Here is an 18,561-nt window from a genome sequence, read left to right on the forward strand (position 1 = left end):
CTGCACGGACCCAAGCGCAGCTCAGGGAGGACATATTCTGGAACACCCCATTCTTGAATATTTCTGAAATGTTTAATTCAAAGCAATAATGTGGACAGAGGTCTTGGTGAGGGAAATCCATTTAGCTGTTCTAAAATCTAGCCGTGCTTTAACCCAGACCACCAGCCACGCGCCTGGGCTGCACTGATTCCCTCCTCGACCCCACTGTTCTTTTACCGTGCTGTCCTGCAACCTCTTATATATTCTACAGATTATCACCCAGACCGCACTGCTGCTACTGACCCTCTTCTCCATGAAACCACACGGAAGACCTGTCTCTCTCGTGTCCGTATCAGGACAGATCAGTGAGCACTTCAGCAACTAGTTTATTTTCCTGTTATGGATGCTGTACATTTTTAACTAATGACATTTTTCTCAAAGCACATGTTAGGCTTTTTATGGTTAAATCTACAGGTGAAATGTCTACCCTTACTCTCTCTCGCCAATTTTTTCTACATGCTTTTCACTGATTCCATGTGGCCATATTTTAACATTTGGTAGAAATGTCAAGTCACTTTTGGTACAAAGGTAGACTTTAAAGTGGGAATTAAAATAAAATTGAAAGAATATGCACAAAACATTATGTAATATATGTACTGTAAACCCTACTTTCATTAAAATATAGATTTTTCCATCCATCAATCTCAAAATATCTTTGCTGCCGTGAGAAATAACTAAAATGCAATTGATATACAGATGTTAGTTTATTCGGAGCTGAAACCACAGCATTCCGTAAACAGCAAATTATTGTACCTTACTTGGGGATCTTGCCAAAGAATGGAGAGCAAGTGAAAAAGGCTTCTCTTCTGGCAAAAACCAATGTCATAAATCTGAGCTCCTGGACTTAATACCTTCAAAAACCCAGTGCATCTTCACTCATAATTTTACAGTCACAATCATAAGACAGTTTCTCTGGCATTTGACCCCAAAGAACCACTGAAGATGCACCTTGTAAAAGAGTAAGAGGGTTGCTACAGATGAACACATGGGCAGCGAAAAGAATTCGCAGAGAAAGGGACAGAGAAACGTAAAAAAAAAAAGCACAAAAACAAATTAAACAAATTGGTAAACACTCAACACTTTGATAGTGTGGGGAGCTCTGAGAACACAACCGTATTATCAGGCAACATAATAAACCAATGCTAAAACAATATCCATTAGGCAGCAACTAAAAAATTTACTTTATGGTGTGTATAAACTTTTAGGAAAACAAGATGAAACCCTCTTTTCCAGCTTCCTGCTCTAAATCAACAAAAAGGACAGTAAGCTGCAATTCTGATGAGAAATATTTTAATTAAAATAATATAAATGAATAGCATCAATAACAAGGTGGCTGGCAAATAGTGAGCATATTTGAAAACTCAGCCATCCAGGGACTGGAGGCTAAGTTTCTACAATTTGAAAATTAAGTCATTACTCATCAATACCAGGAAAAACAGAAACATGTAGTAACTTTATCAAATACTATTTTAGACTTATGGTGTATTAAAGTAAGGATTCATGCACTATTAATATTATTTTTCTCTCTTTGAATGTTATATTTTGACATTTTGTGAATGTAGTACAAAAAAAAAAAACAAACTGGAAATACAGGATTAAATGCTTTTTGTATTATGTCCTATACCCAGAGTGGCTGAATCGTCCTCTGAAGCTTCTTACCAAAATTGATGTCTCTCAAGTAAGAACAAAGCAAAGCAAACAAAGCTATCTTTTCTTGGGGACTGATTAGGTAACAGAATTAAATTATGAAATTAACAGATATTTGGTGAAAAAATTGAAACTATATACTGTTAGCACTGATACCTAAAATTTTCAGTGATACCAAATCTGAAAATTGAAATTACCTTTAACACTTTCATAAAAATGGTTAAGTTGAATGTTACTTCAATGAGGTTAAAATTAATAATTTTTCACGTGTTTTCTAATGCAAATTTTATAAACCCATAAAAAATCTTTAAGTAATTTCTCCCAATAAATATGAGCCCATCTAAGATTGATCAGATAACTCAATGATCTTAACAACATAAGACCATTATACTGCACCTGATTTCTATATAAAGAAATCTAAATTTCAGCTAATATGCCTTACTGATCACAGCAAGAAGGAGCTGGAGAAATGAACAGAATCTACAAAAAATACCAAATTACTGTTTTGATTATAATACTTCCAGTGCTAAGAAAAAAATCAGAGTTTACCTTAAACTTTCCCCAAATATACAGATGTTTATTTTATACACACTTTAAATCAAATTAAAGGCTAATCTCCATTTTAAAATGAGTCAGTAGCATCTCCCAAATTCAACCTCATTTTCTTTCTACCTGACAAGACGGTAAGTTGCATTTAGTTTCAGGTTAAAAACGGCTTGTTATTCATATCTGAAATATATGTTTTAAAGAACTTGGATTCAGGTAGTTGTTGCAACTGTATTTTAATGGCTAAATACTTATTTTTCAAATGAGAAACTCTCTGTTAGTCTTGCTTGGCTAGTTTGCATCTTCTACTGTAGAAAGTGGCCAAAACATTTAAAGACAACAATTTGCTAGCATTTACAAGTTTACTTTTTACCAAGAATTTTTGCAGCTCTGTTTGTTTTCCAAAGCGATGTACTAACAGTTTCGATGACAAAAAATTACACACACACACACACACACACATCTTTGGGCTTGCTATCATCTCTGTTTGATGTAATTATCATTGCAATACATTTGAGATCAAATATCCAGGTGTGCTTTTAGTTTACAGACACAAAAAATGTACCCACTGCAAGTGACCTTTGTAAAAAGCAGCCAGCACTGGTGGAGACTAAACACAGTGTGTTCAGAGATTCTGTACAGCAAACTCAACAGGCACGACTTCAAGCAAAAAATCCAAAGAGGGATCCGTCTCAGGATAAAACATGGGTTTCTCATCAATCCTCTAAGGGCCTTTCAGATTAAACCGACATTTTGGAGACTTTTAGTTTGTGTTCAATTGTTGTATCATTTTCATGCCTTCACTGAATAGTTGATTACAGTAAAATCTCCTAGACCAAAGCAAACCTTACAGAGATTTCTGTAACTGTGTCTGAGCTAGAACAAGACTAGCCTCTCAAGTCGGGGCATCACAGCATATCGGTCAAAGAGACCTACTTGTCAGGAAAAAGTAGTCTCTGTCAAGTCATACTGAACAGAAACAAGCCCTGGCCAGCCCTCTAGGTACAGTGAAATAATGTTGGCACGCTTTGTTATAGTTGAATTTTCAGTCATTCCTAATCTATTTACCTACCTCAATGTATCTAATCATTTATTCACTTTTTAGAGTTGAGCTTGGGCAGGATTTTCTCACTATGACCTGCGATAACGTAGCTCACAAAAATATCAAATGGTAATTCAGTTTTTGTTTTTTGTTATTTTGCCTTGTTTTTTTTAAAGCAATAGCATTCTGAAGCAGGTCTTCCCAGGCGGCGCTTGGGGCCTGGCGCCCACCCCCAGCAGGTCAGGGTCTCTGCTCGCCCCAGCTAGCACCCATGGGTGGGGACCCTGCCCCCTTTCCCTGCTGCTCCACCATGGTTGGAGGACCTTGCGTTTAACTACTAATGGCATAACAGAAATGGGTGCACTTCACGTAGGCAGGACTTTTTCTACCACCAAACGTCAAGTACTTTGTTTTTGTGATCTTTAAGGCAAGGTGTATAACCTGGGTTTTGTGAGCCTTTTTACATGGTCTCTGATTAGACTCAGGGGGTCAATGTGCTCCCTAAGATTGTGTGTAAAATTTTGTGTGCAGCAGTATTTTTCTGGAGAGAGCCCGTCGCATCCTCTACTTCTCTGAAGGGCCCATGATCTGTATCCAAATTAAAAGTAAAGGATTCACGCGTCTGGATGAAGGAGTGACTCAGCCTGGGACCTGCTATACTGGCCGGGTGCCTCACCTCTAGCTCCTGGGATGATCCTCTCCTGCAGGGCCCCAGCCTCCGTGGGAGGCTTTCATCAAGATCCACATTTAAGCTAGACACTCAGGAAATCCAGAAACCGTACTCAGGGAAAATGAGCTTTGTGGTTACCTACAGAGGGCGAGGCAATTCACATCAGAAGGCACTTTTGTGAGCTATCAAGACTCTAATAGAACATATTTTAAAAACCTTCAATATTGACAGGCAGGAGAAATACTGTACACCGATAAGCCCTGATGAGTGCCTTGATTTCAAAGACATTTGCTAAAAGGGAAAGTACAGAAGAAATATTAAACTTTATATAATCTAAATGTTATTAGAAAACATAATCTGAAAATAAAAGTAAAACTTCAAAGTGGATAAAAATCATTCCAATTTGGACCTGCTTAGAAGTTAAGAGAAAACTTCAAGGACTAAGCATTCTTTAGAGAAAAAAAAAGAAAGAAAGAAAAATAACAATGCAAGGCTAACAGCTTCTTGCTACAAACAAACAAACAAACAAAAAAACACCATCTACAAGGGAGAGTCAAAAATTATCCACACCCAGTTATATTCAATCTTCAGTTGGCCATACAGCCAGAGTGAGGAAAATTTTTGACCCACACTCATATTACTATTAATATGCCCCCTTTTTCTGAAGTCAGCTTTAAAATTTGTTTAAAACCTTCTCTTAAACAACCAGTTTAAATTAACTAGGCATTCAAAATTCTTGGCTGCGTTTCTGCAACAAATTGACCAACTCATTATACAATTACAATTCCCTTCTTTATGGCCTGCTTGAAGCAGGCTGTCCAAAACCTACATCCATTTCATTAGCCTGCAATTTACAGGTAGGATCCTTTATTATTGATGTTTTTATACTTATAATTACAAATTATTTCATTGATTCCTCTGTGTAATAATTTGACATGTTTTCTTCCCAATCTCCCTGGCCTTAGAAAATTGAGAAGAACAGAAAGTATTTCTTTTACTTATTGAACGTGTCTGTGGATTACCTGGAGAAGTACAGCTAAGAATATATACTTGCTGTTCACTGAGATTTTCATCTTTGTTTCCCAAATGCCTTCCTTCACTCCTCTGACAGAGTTCTGCTCAGGAACAGTCCCAGACAGTACTTAAAAATGAGAACATCTCCTTCTCCTGAAGAGCTTTCCAACCACAAGCAATGGCTAACAGCCCAGGTAAAATCAAAAAGTCAGAAGAGACCTGAGTGGACCATCTTCTGCCTGATGGAGACTCACTTTACCATGAAAGGCACTGCCCTCCTGAGTGCACATGTAGAGATTATAGATCACACAGATGGGCTCCTCGGAGCTGGACAGAGGAGTCCACCACGCTGCTCACCCTTTATCACTCATGCACACATGTGGGAGCAGGAACCACCCCTGGCCTCAGCCCTCCCCTAAGGGTGACTGTCTGTCACGCAGACCCAGTAATGATGATCAGGAACACAGCATTCCCCATCCTCGTCAGCAAGGGATGATCAGCCACGCTGCACGCACGTGGCTCCATTTACAATCAAATCCTCCTGTTCTCCCCAGAGCAACACCGACTGTGTCTAGACGCATGGATGGGAGCCAGCCCTGGACAGGCAACAATCCGATTCACACTTTCTCAAGGCGGAGGTAGCTGGAAGCTTCTCTTCCAGTTGCCTCTGGTCTTTGGATCCTAAGCTTGCCCTCAGCGGAAGGGGGACCACTTGAAAGTCCTCTGCTGAGAAGAGCAGGTGGAAGCTGCCCTCAGCTGCCCTCCGAGCACGTGCTCTGCCAGGGGTGGGGGTGGGGGTGGGGGCCGCATCCCTGGCAGGCGTCCTGGGAACCAGCGCCTCTGCACCAGCGCCGCACTGCTGCAGTGGGTCCGCGGCGCCTCCTGCCCCTCCCCGGCAGCGGTCTGCCAGCAGGTACCCTCAGGACACCGCAAACCCCTCAACGCCTATTTGGCAAAAGACTTATTTTACAATGCAGCCGAGAGATTTACCAGTTCAATAGAAAAGAGCCAAATAAGCTCCCTTTCGGAAAAGCCTCCACCGCTAAAACACTGTGAAGGGAAGGAAAGACTCAAAGAGCTCTATGCCCGCCTTTATTATGAAAACTGTACACGTTTAAAAACTTTAGAGTAGGGTCTTTTTCTGCACAGACATCCCCATCAGACTATCTTGAGCACCTGCAAAATGTGATGCCATCCCTACAAAAGAGCAGCAGAGTCCTTATGAAACTGGCAGATGGAAACGGGCCAGGAGGGGTTACTCTGTCGTCCAAGGACACACACCCAAATGCCTGACCCAAAGCACTGCCTTGCCCTTTCCTTCTTTCTGTCTGGGCTCTCTGGTCCCCTTATCTAAGCAGGTTTCCCTTCAGTCCACAGTTTAACGTCACACAAAAACACGGCATTTCCATGATGTGCTCTAAAATCAGGGCTGTCAGTCACAGGAAACTCAACAGCCTTTGCCTAAATGCTTCAAAATAACAATCTATAGATAAACTGACACCTTTCTGCTTCAAGAAGATTAAGCTATGATGCCTTCTGATTTCAGTAAAAAGTAGGTAAACAGGGAAAACAACTGCCTCGGGTCAATCAGAAAAGGAAAATGCATACTTTCTGAATTAACTGTATATTATACATACATCAAGTTGAGAGTTAAACTGTAAATTGTAGACCTCTTAATGCACACTTCAGATATTCACTTAAAACATGAAACATGGAAATAACTTCATACAATGCAATCAGATGATTATCACTGCATTCCAAAATGATTATTTGGGTAATCTCCATGGTCAAAGCAACTATTCCTTATTCTCTACTGACAGAATCTAAATGAAGCATTTTAATATCTTAATTGGATAATTAAACAAATATTCCATTAATTTTACGTTTATGCATAAGATTAATATGAGAGCTTAGTTTACCTGTTCTTGAGTGCAACGTATGAAGGAAGACAAGCTGCAGAAACCCAGCAAACATACCAGCAGCATCAGAGGGGTTAAACAGAGGCTGCTGGCATCAGATCACTAAATTCTAGCTAGTAATGGCAGCAAATCCACAACACAATAAGAATCCACCAAAATGCAAAAGAAGTGCTAAATAACATCCCCTGAGGTCCTTGCATTCTAAACCAAAAAAAAAAAAAAAAAAACCTGCAGTGTCCAACATTACACAATGGTGACACTAAACAAGGCATAAGTATTGCTGTCATCAAAACAGATCTCTGCAGTGTACTGATTCTCATTGATTTCCTCATTACTGATCTATAGTGCTCTGTGCTATGCTAAAGAGGCCCCCACTGTAGCAAACACCAAAGCTCCGGTAGGTCTGTGATTAACTATTTCCTGAAACAATGCACAGAAGATGCTACCTTCCTGCAGGCAGACACTTGAAACGCTGTGGTCCCTTAAAGCCAGCACTGGAGAGAAGACTCAGGAAGGAGCTTGAAAAGCCCCTCCTCTCATCCCCCCAGGGACATTACACTGAGACACCCAGGAGCTAGGATGACAAAGGCCAGCAGCCCCTTGCTGGCTGGTGGACCCCGGAACACTCACCTGAGATGATGTGGTCCCATTCTCAATCCCTAGCTGTGGTCCTGCCAAGCCCAGTGGAATCCATCGTTTCCTCTGCAGTCTCCCTACCTGAGACCTTACTCAGCCCAAGGACAACTGGCAGGAGGAAGCGTAAACCAGGAGTGCCGGGAGCACAATGCAGCGCCTTGTCCCGCTGTGCCGGACGGACGGACGGCCAGCCAGGCGCTCCTGGGGCTCGTCTCCAGGGGGCAAAAGGGCAACCCAAACTGGTGTAGCCCGGAGTTCTGGGGGATGGGGTGGGCTCACAGCTCTGGTATTTTTAAAGATGCAGGTCTCTGAAGACTTCAGAGTCACAACTCATGGTCCACTAGACTTTTCTCACTGAGACAAGATCACCATATTCTCACTAAACCCCCTACATTTCTTGATCCCCCCAGACCATGTATTACAGAACCGCAATGATAACAACAAAACTAGCTGTGTTGAAATGATGTCACCCCTCCAATGTCATGTTTAATGTGGTATACCATTCAGTTTCCGGAAACAATGAACTTCTCTAATCTAATCTACTGGGGAATATTATTGAAAAGTCAGGGCAGATTGCTTCTAGTTTGTTTTAGAAAATGAAATGGTCAAATGATAATATAGGGAGAACCAAGGCCCAGGTTTCATTTATTTAAACTAAATGTACTGTGTTTACCTAAATTATAGATACTTGTCAAAAATACCGGATAAGTTAAAAGTCAATACTGAACTATGGCTCACGGATCATCACCAAAGTAAATGCAACATATCAGCCTGAAACAAATGGACTAATCTACATGTTGTTCTCTCCTCTTAAAAACAGATATTTTGGGTCTCTACTCAGAATCTTTATTTTTTTTCTTTGCCCCAAACTTCCAGGTATGCCTTAATAAACTGGCATGCATAAAAAATTGGCCACATGGTTGCTGATTGAAAAGAGAAAGGGAAATAAGCATTCGCTGAATGATTCTTTGTCAAATCTTGTGATAAATGGGCATGTTAATTGTATTTAATTCATTTATTGTTCACGGGCATACGGCAAAGTCAGTATTACTTACCCCATATTGCAGACGAGGCTCAGAGAAGCCAGTTAACTTGCCCAAGGTCACGTGGCTTATGACTAGCAGAGCTGGGATTTGAACTTGGCTTCCTGTGACCGGGAGGCCCGGCTTTTCATGACCCCTGGTAGGTAGGAGCTGCTGTGATTATTTCCACAGATCACCTCAAACTCGTGGCAGTTTCTGGTAAAGTGCCAGTGATTTGGTGTGGAAACTGGTGAGGCAGGAGGAGCCCACCTTGCTCCACCTCTGTGTCCCCCGTGTGGAACTGGGGATGTGGAGCTGGGGACAATTCTCCAGTCAGGTTTACGGGGCTAAACTTATGGGGCTTGGATTTGTTTCTTTCACCACGGCTCTGTAGAAAGACACACGACCATCAGGGTCTAGGGACAGAGCTGCTGGCCCCACAAGTATACCAAGGAGAACCAGTGGAAGGAGAGTCAAAACCTTCAACAGCCAACGTACTCACGTCCGCCAGCTGAGCCTGGTACCGCAGAGTTTGATTTGACCGAAATATAAGAGTCTGTGGATCTTATAGGCCTATGTAAGCTCAACCTACTGAATTCAAAACACTTTCCTACACCACACATGGCTATCATTGTGCCTGACTTTTGAGATATTCCTTTTTTATAGTTCTCTTCTTCTATTTCTTTTTTCCTCATTTAGCACTTGGAATGGGCTTGTTTCAAATAATAAGATCATTTCAATACTAGTCACCTAATATCTACCCCTCATTCCATCTTATAGGTTTATGTTAATTTCATGTAATGATCTTGAATTCCCTACATGGTAACAAATTGTATTTCTAACCAAAGACATTTGATAAATCAAGGGCGGTCTCTGAAATGGTACACACAGCTCAAAACAGAAAATCAACATTAGGAAGGGCTAAGGTTGACCTTATTTTAAAAGACCGTTTCACTCATATCTGGGTACCACATACTCCGAGATCTCACGAATGGTAACGAGTGTCCTTCATGGAGGCCACTGTCCACGTGTAAGGAGGAAAAAGAATCCTATTTTCATCTGTCAATTCAGAAATTTATGTCAACCATATTTACTTATTGAAAACATTTCTACCACTCTATCCACTTGGAGCCATGCGTATCCCTCTCTGGGGCTATGTGTTTCGTAGCCTCCCACTCAGCTGTGACACCACAGCCACTCCAAAGACCAGCAGACCGATTTCTCTTAGGAGAGAACACATAAGACCTAACATCAACTGCAATGTTGAACTTGCTTCACATTCACCATCGACTTATGGTACTGCAGTCAGCGTCCAGCCCTGTATTTGTGGAAAGGCTTCAGCTCTTTCACAACCACTCAGGATCCATTACTTGGAAAAAGTGACACAAACTTCCTATTTGGGGACTGATTTCCCACTAATAAGGACTCCAACTTATGTCTTTCTCATTCTTTGAACATGTGATCACAAAGCACAGAAAACATGGACTACAAACAAAACTCATGCACAATTAAACGACTAGCTATTGTTTTTCCTTATTTTCAGAGAACATTGACACATAATATTTACAAGTTTCTTGACTTAGCTATTACATAAGAAAACAAATCACAAATTTGATTAATCATCTTAAAATCTTTAGGGCTAGCCTGTAAGCCTCATCACGTCTTCAGAGAAAAAGACTGAGATCAAGTTGGTAGCTGGAAACTTTGCTCTGCTGAGAAAATGGAACAAAATCACATCTTACCTGACATACACTGGGAATATTTACACAGGAAAGACAGATATAGAGAGCTTGTTAAATACAGACTTGTGAACAACCAGAGGAAACAACGAGGTGGGATTCCCATGCCCCAGATTCGGGTCCAGCTTACCGGCACCTGGTCTCGGGGCCTCCCTGGTCCCCTCTTCGGGGTCTGCAGCCCTCACATCTGCCCACCCTTCTGAAGACACAGGTATCCCGGGAGCACACATGACAGCAACTTGTGGAGAAATCCAGCCTGGAGACTGTCAGCCTGGCTTTGAAACAAGTTCAAGATCTCATCCAAGAAGCGCACACGGTGGCCCCTCCAGCCCTCAGCTTAGGCCGCTGAACCACAAGGAGGTCAGGAGCAGCAGAAGATGGAAACGAAGGGATGTTGATGAGAGCAGGAGAAAGTCTCACTGCATGACTGACTCAGGTCATCGCAGGCACTGAGCAGCTATGCAGGCACTGCCTGGACAGGACGCCGCGCACGGCCTCGGTGGCCTGGTGGCCTGGAGCCTGGTAGCATTTACTGAGCAGAAGCATATTGGCATCTCTGTTGGGTTTTAACCAGATCTGCGGGATTCAGGAAATAAGCTCTCTGCCAGATGACACTCTGCTCCCAGCCATTCCTTCTGTTTACTTACCGCCCCCCATCACTCTAACTAGTGTCCTTTCTCCTGCTGTGCGCTTATTTGTGCAGAGGGCTAAATAAAGGGTTTTTATGAAAACCAAATGGCCTGTAGCCCATAGGATGACTTCTTACGGCATAATTCTTCTGCTTTTGGGCAGTACTATTAAAATTAATTAAATGAAAGCATTCCTTATTATCATAGCTCTGATTTGTGAAGAAAGATATTTTTCGTTTCTTCCTGAAGAAATATTTGTTAGGCTATTTTTGTATATATTATATATTCTTTATATAACGTTTTCCTCTTATTACATAAACTTTTAAAGCTAGATTCCCTCTTCCAATTCCTGTATTTTCCTAGCAGAGGCAAATATATATATGCGTGTGTGTGTCTCTTAGATAAGATGTAAACTCCTACTTTTGGGGGAAAAAAAGGAATTAAAGGATTATGTTTTCCTCTACCATAACCAGAACAACAGGGCCATACAATTTTAATTTCATCATACTAATGTGCAGGTAATCATTCCTTTTTTTGGATTTTAATATAGATAATGTTGTAAAACATGCAAAAACAATGTATAAGCAGGTATTTCATACTTCCTAAAGCATGGACACGGGCTGTAAAACAAATCTGAGAGGTGACCAGGATAGAGAGCATTACAAGAGGATCAGCCACTTATAGACACAGATATGGAACAAATACCAAGCCTGGTCTGCCCTGGAAACCAAACTTCTAAATCAGCGCCCCAATGCTTCCACTTCGCCAAACTTTTATATTCAGGCTAAACTTCAGTACTAATATAACAGCTAGAAAACAGAGACAAAAATTATTAGAATCAAATGCCAATATTGTTAGTGTTGAAATATTAATCATATACAGTACCCTGGAAATTAGGTGGTTTCTGCCCACCCCATCCCCGCCCCAAACACACACAGTCCTAGTAATTAATACAAAAAAAAGTGATTTCCAATCCAAACCTCTTACTAGTGCACCTGGAAGTAATACGTGTCATATGTATTGAATTTCTAAGTTCCTTGTAATACTAGCATATTAAGGAAAGGAGTACTGAAATACTGCACAGTAAATGTATATATTATTTCCCAACAGACTTGTCTATGCAACGTCCATGGCTGCTCACAATCATATCTTAGAGAAAAAACAAGGTATACTTCCACATACACAAATACAGAAAGTAATTTTAAATAATGAAGTTATAAACTACATTGCAACTGATGGGATGTAAGTAAAGCATCTACTTCTGTATGGGGTACAGACTGAAGACCATCCAGGTGATCTTGGCACTGGACCTTGGCACTCTCTCCATTCACCTGTTTTGTGAGCCACATGATATTGTTTTACTGCATCAGCACTTAGGAATCAATAGCAAGACAAACTTTGGGCATGAGAGGGTATATATATTGCCTGTAATGTCATTTATACATGCGTAAGCCCCATACCCTCTTAGTAACATGAAGCTTCTTAATCTTTACCAGCAGCAGAATACACTCTCTGTGAAAGGTTATGCCGTAAACACAAGTTCAGGCTCTGAGATATTTCCATCGACTAAACCGAATTCACATGGATCTCTTCGTTGTTTTTCATCTCCCTGTAGGTCTTAAAAGGAGAGTCTATGTTGGACTTTATCTTGTTATTCTTCCCAAGTTTCATTGATCCTTGCATGCATACATTCAGAATTTCTTCCATCCAGCAAAAATTCTGAACATTGAGTATACTAAGCACTAAAGTAAAGAGAAGAAATAAGCCAGGTCTTTGTCTTGAAAGGTGAATGCTATTATTGTTCCCATATTACAGAGGAGGAAACAGGTTTACATATGAGTGATTCATCTCATCAGTTGCAGAGTAAGAATTTGAATAACAATAATAATCAAATTTAATCTTGCCTTAGAACACAACATCCTTAAGTTTGGAAACTAACTTTCCCTAGCATCTTTCCCTAGTATCAAGACTGTGCTCTTGGTGGGTGGTTTGTGATTAAGGCCATTGAAGCTACCCCAGGTGAAAGGCACAGGATGCTATAGGCTGAGGTCCTTCACGAGGCCCTGGCCTTGTTCCATGCCTTGACCTCAGAACACCAGTTTATGGAGATGTTAACAGACGGTGCACGATGAAAGGGACCCCTATTAAATGTATTCAGGACACACCGCATCCTTGAAAGGGGGTGAGAAGTCCTACATGAAGGAAACTTTTATCCGAAGTGAGCACCTGCCATACTTCTTGATATTTGAGCACAAACACTTATTTTTGTCACCACACTTACAAAACCTGTCACTGCTTTGCAGAAATACTAGTTGGAGAAATGCTATGTTATAAATACTGCTTATTTTGATTTGTTAAGACACCCTAAGTAAAAAGCAAAGGAGGGAAGTGCTGGATTCTACTTTGTAGATTCAGAGCTCAGGTCCAGAACCATATAGATCTTTTGGGCAGTTTCTGCAGCGACAGGCACTGTCCCATGTCCTGCTTTGTCACCGGGATGTCTGTGACTCTGCTGTCACAAAGCACCAGCTCAGACACCTGCTTCTTGGCCCACGTGCATACACTACTGTATCAAGGTCTTCCATTTACTTAGATCTACATACCACAGGGAGACCACTGTCCTGGGGGAGTCTAAGCTACAATGAAACAAACAAACAAAACATAACACAAAGTTCAAACGATGTCTTCAGGGAAATCCTAATTGTATGTATAATAAATCAATAAATCAACACTCAGAATACAGCTAGGGGCCTTTGTGGAGTAACAGGAGCATCACAGCAGGCAAGGTTAGTTCTACAGCCATGAGAGTGAACAAAATGTTAGGATGTGGGGAAATCACATATCTAATTCAATTTTTTTCCAGGACTGAGAGCTTCTTTCATACTTGCCACTTCCTGAATCATAAGGCTGCAACCTATCTTGTATCAGGATTCATAGGTTTCCCACAAGGGTGTGTTGGATTCAAGAAGCAACTCTGTCTATAAACTGTCCAGCCTGAGAAAGTTTAAAAAGTAAAAAAAAAAAAAAAAAAAAAACACTGGAAGAATCTGATGCTAGTAAGGATCTCTGGATCCCAAATCGCTCTGAAATTCTGAAATGCAGGTATGGGAATTATTGTTTTCAAGTTGTTCTAATGAAACTATTTGCCATATAAATGAATCCGGGCCCCCTAGGAACATCACTGTTCTGTCACCGTGTGTGTGTGTGAAAGGGATCTTCCAGGGAGAACTGGTCACACAGCCTTCCCTGATCTGTGTTGTCTTCTAAGCTGGCAGTCTTAGGCCTCCCAGACCACCATCCATACCTTTATTTGGGCCTAGAACAAAGGGGACCAGAATAACAAATATGCCAATATGTCAGGTGGTGGCAGGAAATGGGCCAGCATGGCCTGGGAACACTTCAGAGAGGATCTCTTTAAGGAGACTAGGAGAAAAGATGACTGGGTTATAAAAGGGAGAGTCAAGAGGGAAAGAAAAGGTAAATCGATGTTATGGACAGTGATGACTTTGTAAGCCAAAGTCACCCACCACGGAATGCTTCTCCCATTCATACCCTCTGACCGATCCTACTCAATTCCTAGAGGAGACCTAGAAAAGTAGGACGATTGGAAATTGAGTGCTAATGCCATCTGCAGCAACATGGATGGACCTGGAGATTCTCATACTAAGTGAAGCAGGTCAGAGAGAGAAAGACAAACACCATACGATATTGCTTATATGTGGAATCTAAACTATGACATAAATGAACTTACCTATGAAACAGAAACAGACTCACAGACATAGAGAACAGACTTGTGGTTGCCAAGCAGGTGGGGGCTGGGGGAGGGTTGGATTGGGAGTTTGGGATTCCCTGATGAAAACTATTATATATAGGATGGATAAATAATAAGATGCTACTGTATAGCATAGGGAATTATATTCAATATCCTGTGATAAATCATAATGGAAAAGAACGTGAAAAAGAATGTATATATGTATATAACTCAATCACTTTGTTGTACAGCAAAAATTAACACAACATTGTAAATCAACCATACTTCAATAAAATACATTAACAAAATAAAAGGAAATTGAGTGTTTTTCATGGTGCTGAGATATTTTAAAGGATAATCAGAAGTTGACCATTTCAGCCTAAAGCCTGGCGTAGATGCTTTAGCCATTACTGCCTTGCTCTGCAAAAGACAGAAAACATGTCAAAAGAAAAAGAAATCCAAATGTTAAAGCCAAAATATTGGTTCTCTGAGGGCCATTTCTTAGCACTTGTCTGTTCTTCGGAACGTAAGCCATTGATTGCAAAGGAATGGAAGGCTTTTGAGCCTGAAGCTAAGCTATCACTGACAGGGCTAAATATACTGTTAATTTCTTGCCTTGAGATTAAATCACAATGTAGGTGATATCAACTCAGTCTACAAAATCCACCTCAGGAGCAGAATGAAATTTCTATTTCTTACAAGAGATTTACTGGTTTTTTATCTCGGGTTCAGACAAAAACAGGTTCCTCATTTATCTGAGCTGTGTGAAGTTTCATATTAATCTTCTTTTCATTGTGGGGGAAGCTCTCTGAGGGTCGTAGCCTCATGCAGAGACCCCAGTTCCAATTACCTACCTCCTGCAGGGCACCAGTGACCCTCAAGGCCCCAGGCTGCTCAAAGCCCCACACACCAGGAGGCTTCATTCAACCAGGGGCTTTGCTGAAGCATCACCCCACATTCTTATGTATATGGTTTTTTCATTTCATTTCTGGCATTTAGATGTTTCTCTTTTATGCAAACTCAGTGATGCCTTTTTAAATAAATGTTATCTAGATCCCCCATTTATAGGTTTTGCCAGTGCAGGTTGGTTCTGTTTGTTTTTAATTTATTTAGCTTAGGCAGCCTTGTGGCCAGAAATGAAATAGTTTCAAGTGGTGTGCTGTTTGGCTTTTTCACTTTGATGTGATGGCAGTTTAAAATCTGATTGGTAAGTTCAAGATTCATTAAGGGGGTATATTTATTTGTCTGTATAGGACTACAATTCAAGCAATGCTACCTGGTGAGTAATGATAGCTTTTTCTGTTAACCTGTGGCCCAAATACCTAGCTTCCTGCAGTCATGGACATGAGTTATTTCTCCAGTAAGAAAACAAGTAATGCAAAGGGCTGAGTAGAAATGTTAGGAATGACAAGACTTCATATGGCAAGTTATTAAAGAAAGCACATCATTAAGGAGAGGTTGCTAATTAACTAAATGCTTCTTAAAGCTAATTAACTAAATGTTGCTTAAAAACGTATAGTTTTACTTCATTATTCCTAAACCCCATTTCCTCTTCTGTTTATTTTTATTCCACTTGTTGTCCTTTTTCTATTTTTGTTAGAACTTTTCAAACCCTTTTAGGAACTAAACAAAACAAAACATTTCAGAACCAGTGATTTCCCAGAATAGGAGGTTCCTTAAGTTCTACTTCAGTTGAGTTTCTAACCAAATCACACAAAAGGCCAATATTTTCTCTGCTTTATACTATGCCTAAAGGGCCACAGAAATTTTGGTTTGTTTAGTTCTCCCTTGATTAATTAAAAAAAATTTCTTCTTAAAACATGTTATATGTGCTTCAGGTCAAGATAAAACACACTTATAATCCTCCCTTCTCTGCTGTAAATGTAATAAAATATTTACTCAAAAAATAAATAGTATTTTTACTACCTCTTATCTCTGTGGGAGAGAAAAAGCCTATGCTGTATGCCCAGCTGGGGCATCCTGCAAGAAATGATAAAAAACAAATGGCATTTTACCACTCCTAGACTCTTGCTGGAAGAATGAATAAAAGATGGGCTCTGACAAGAAGAAAAATGAAGGCGAGATGTAAAAGTTAATGATGAACATGAAATCAGTTAAACATGTTAAATGCACTGGTCAATCTAAATAAGCATTAACTACAAAAATAATATTAACATCTATTTATAAGAATGTGTAAGGACCATCTGAACCTATTTAGATAAAAATAACATCGACAATAGAAAAAACAGTAAATTTTAGAGGCAAGTGAAAGCGTGCTACAGTCATTTTTCATGAAGATAATTTAACTTTGCATTTTGCTAAAAAATATATAAAACTAAGTATTGCACAGAAAAGTTCAGCTTTGTATTAAAGAATACCAAAGGAATGCATGACGCCCTAAGCTCTAAAATAAGTGAAAAAAGCATATAAAACAACCTGATCAACCTAATGGAAGGCATAGAGAGAGAAAGCAAAGCAAAGGAATGAATGGTAAACAGAAAACTCAAATCAAGGTCATACAAAGGAATATATTTATGGTAGGAGTTTAAAAATACAAAGAAGGCAAAAGGAAAAACAAAGAATGTGTGCTGTTTCATCGTCTGGATATAAGTATACTCAACACTTTGATGTACATCCTTTCAGTTTTCTTTACACATACTATGTAAACTTTTTTCAAAAACATACCATATAGTATACATACAACCAGGAATGCCTTTCTCTCAACTATCATAAACATTTTATTCATCAATAAAAGAATATACGAGGATGAGTCAAAAATTGTCCGCACTCTGGCTGTAGAATTTACTTTAATTAACTTTTAGAAAAGACAAATACATCATTTTTCAACATAACCTCCTTGCTTTTCAATACACTTTGTCCATCTGTCAACAAGCTTTCATAGTCCCTCATTAAAAAATGTTTTAGGCTGAGCTGCAAGCTACAAATGCACCGCTGTCTTCACTTCTTCATCCGAAGTGAATCTTTGTCCTCGTAGGGCTGCTTTCAGGGGCCCAAATAGGTGTAAGTCTGATGGAGCAAGATCAGGACTATAGGGAGGATGCCTTAACACCTCAAAACAAAGTTTTTATAGAGTGTCGACAGTGTGGACAGAAGTGTGCGGACGTGCATACCGTCAGACCACAAAAAAACAAATCACTGCACACTGCTCTTCTTTGGTGCAAATCACAAGTGGGGCATCCATTTTTGCTTGCACCACCGTTACAAATGAACTGATGTAACACATTCACACCTGCACAGCAGTGACTTGGGAGACAGTAGCCTTGAACAGAAAGTGCTGATAAGACAGTGCAGTCAACACAAGTTTTAATATAACTGGAGTGCGGATAATTTTTGACTCACCCTTGTACAACATAATTTGTATGGTTACTAAGCATTCTTTTCATCAGTGCCTCTTAACCTGAAAATTGATGTGGCTTCCAATTTGTATATTATAAACAGGGTTATAATAAGAAATATTTACCCATATCTATCGTAAACTGTTTACTGTGCCAAGATACTTTTTGAGATGCAATCAGATTTTACAAACTAAACATAAAGTAAACATCCGGGGAATCCCCAGATTTCCCGGCTTGTGTAGCACTGCAGTGTGCTTTTAGTGAAAGAAATCTGTGTACAAATGGACCTGTACAGTTCAAACCTGTTATTCCAGGGTCAACTCTACCTCGGTTGAAGCTTCGAAGTACACCTGGACACAGCCAACTCTTTATTCCATCTCCTAAACATAAGTGGAGTCATTTTGGATGCTATTCCAGTCAATTGTGTCCCGGTATGAATAAGCAACTTTTTTCACGGGAAGCTCATGTGATACAAAATAACAATTTTCACGGAAGCACCAGCACTTCATCATTTATGAAGGGTCAGGTTTGAGACTTGGAAAGGTCCTTGA

At 40.1% G+C, this 18,561-nt stretch overlaps 1 protein-coding gene across 41 annotated transcripts in view; it reads right to left on the reverse strand.

Moving 5' to 3' along the window:
* The window catches only part of RIMS1 (regulating synaptic membrane exocytosis 1), a 480,485-nt gene that overhangs the window by 179,369 nt on the left and 282,555 nt on the right, over positions 1-18,561 (reverse strand). For 38 of the 41 annotated variants that reach the window (XM_057738998.1, XM_057738980.1, XM_057738979.1 and 35 more), the window contains exon 1: positions 10,405-10,504. The exons of the other annotated variants lie outside the window; for them this stretch is intronic. In XM_057738998.1, the coding sequence (XP_057594981.1) occupies positions 10,405-10,504 (100 nt within the window). Of the gene's footprint in view, positions 1-10,404; positions 10,505-18,561 lie in introns of those variants that run through there. 41 annotated transcript variants of the gene reach the window in all.

The sequence above is a fragment of the Hippopotamus amphibius genome, chromosome 6, assembly GCF_030028045.1.
Source record: "Hippopotamus amphibius kiboko isolate mHipAmp2 chromosome 6, mHipAmp2.hap2, whole genome shotgun sequence".
Lineage (NCBI taxonomy): Eukaryota > Metazoa > Chordata > Mammalia > Artiodactyla > Hippopotamidae > Hippopotamus > Hippopotamus amphibius.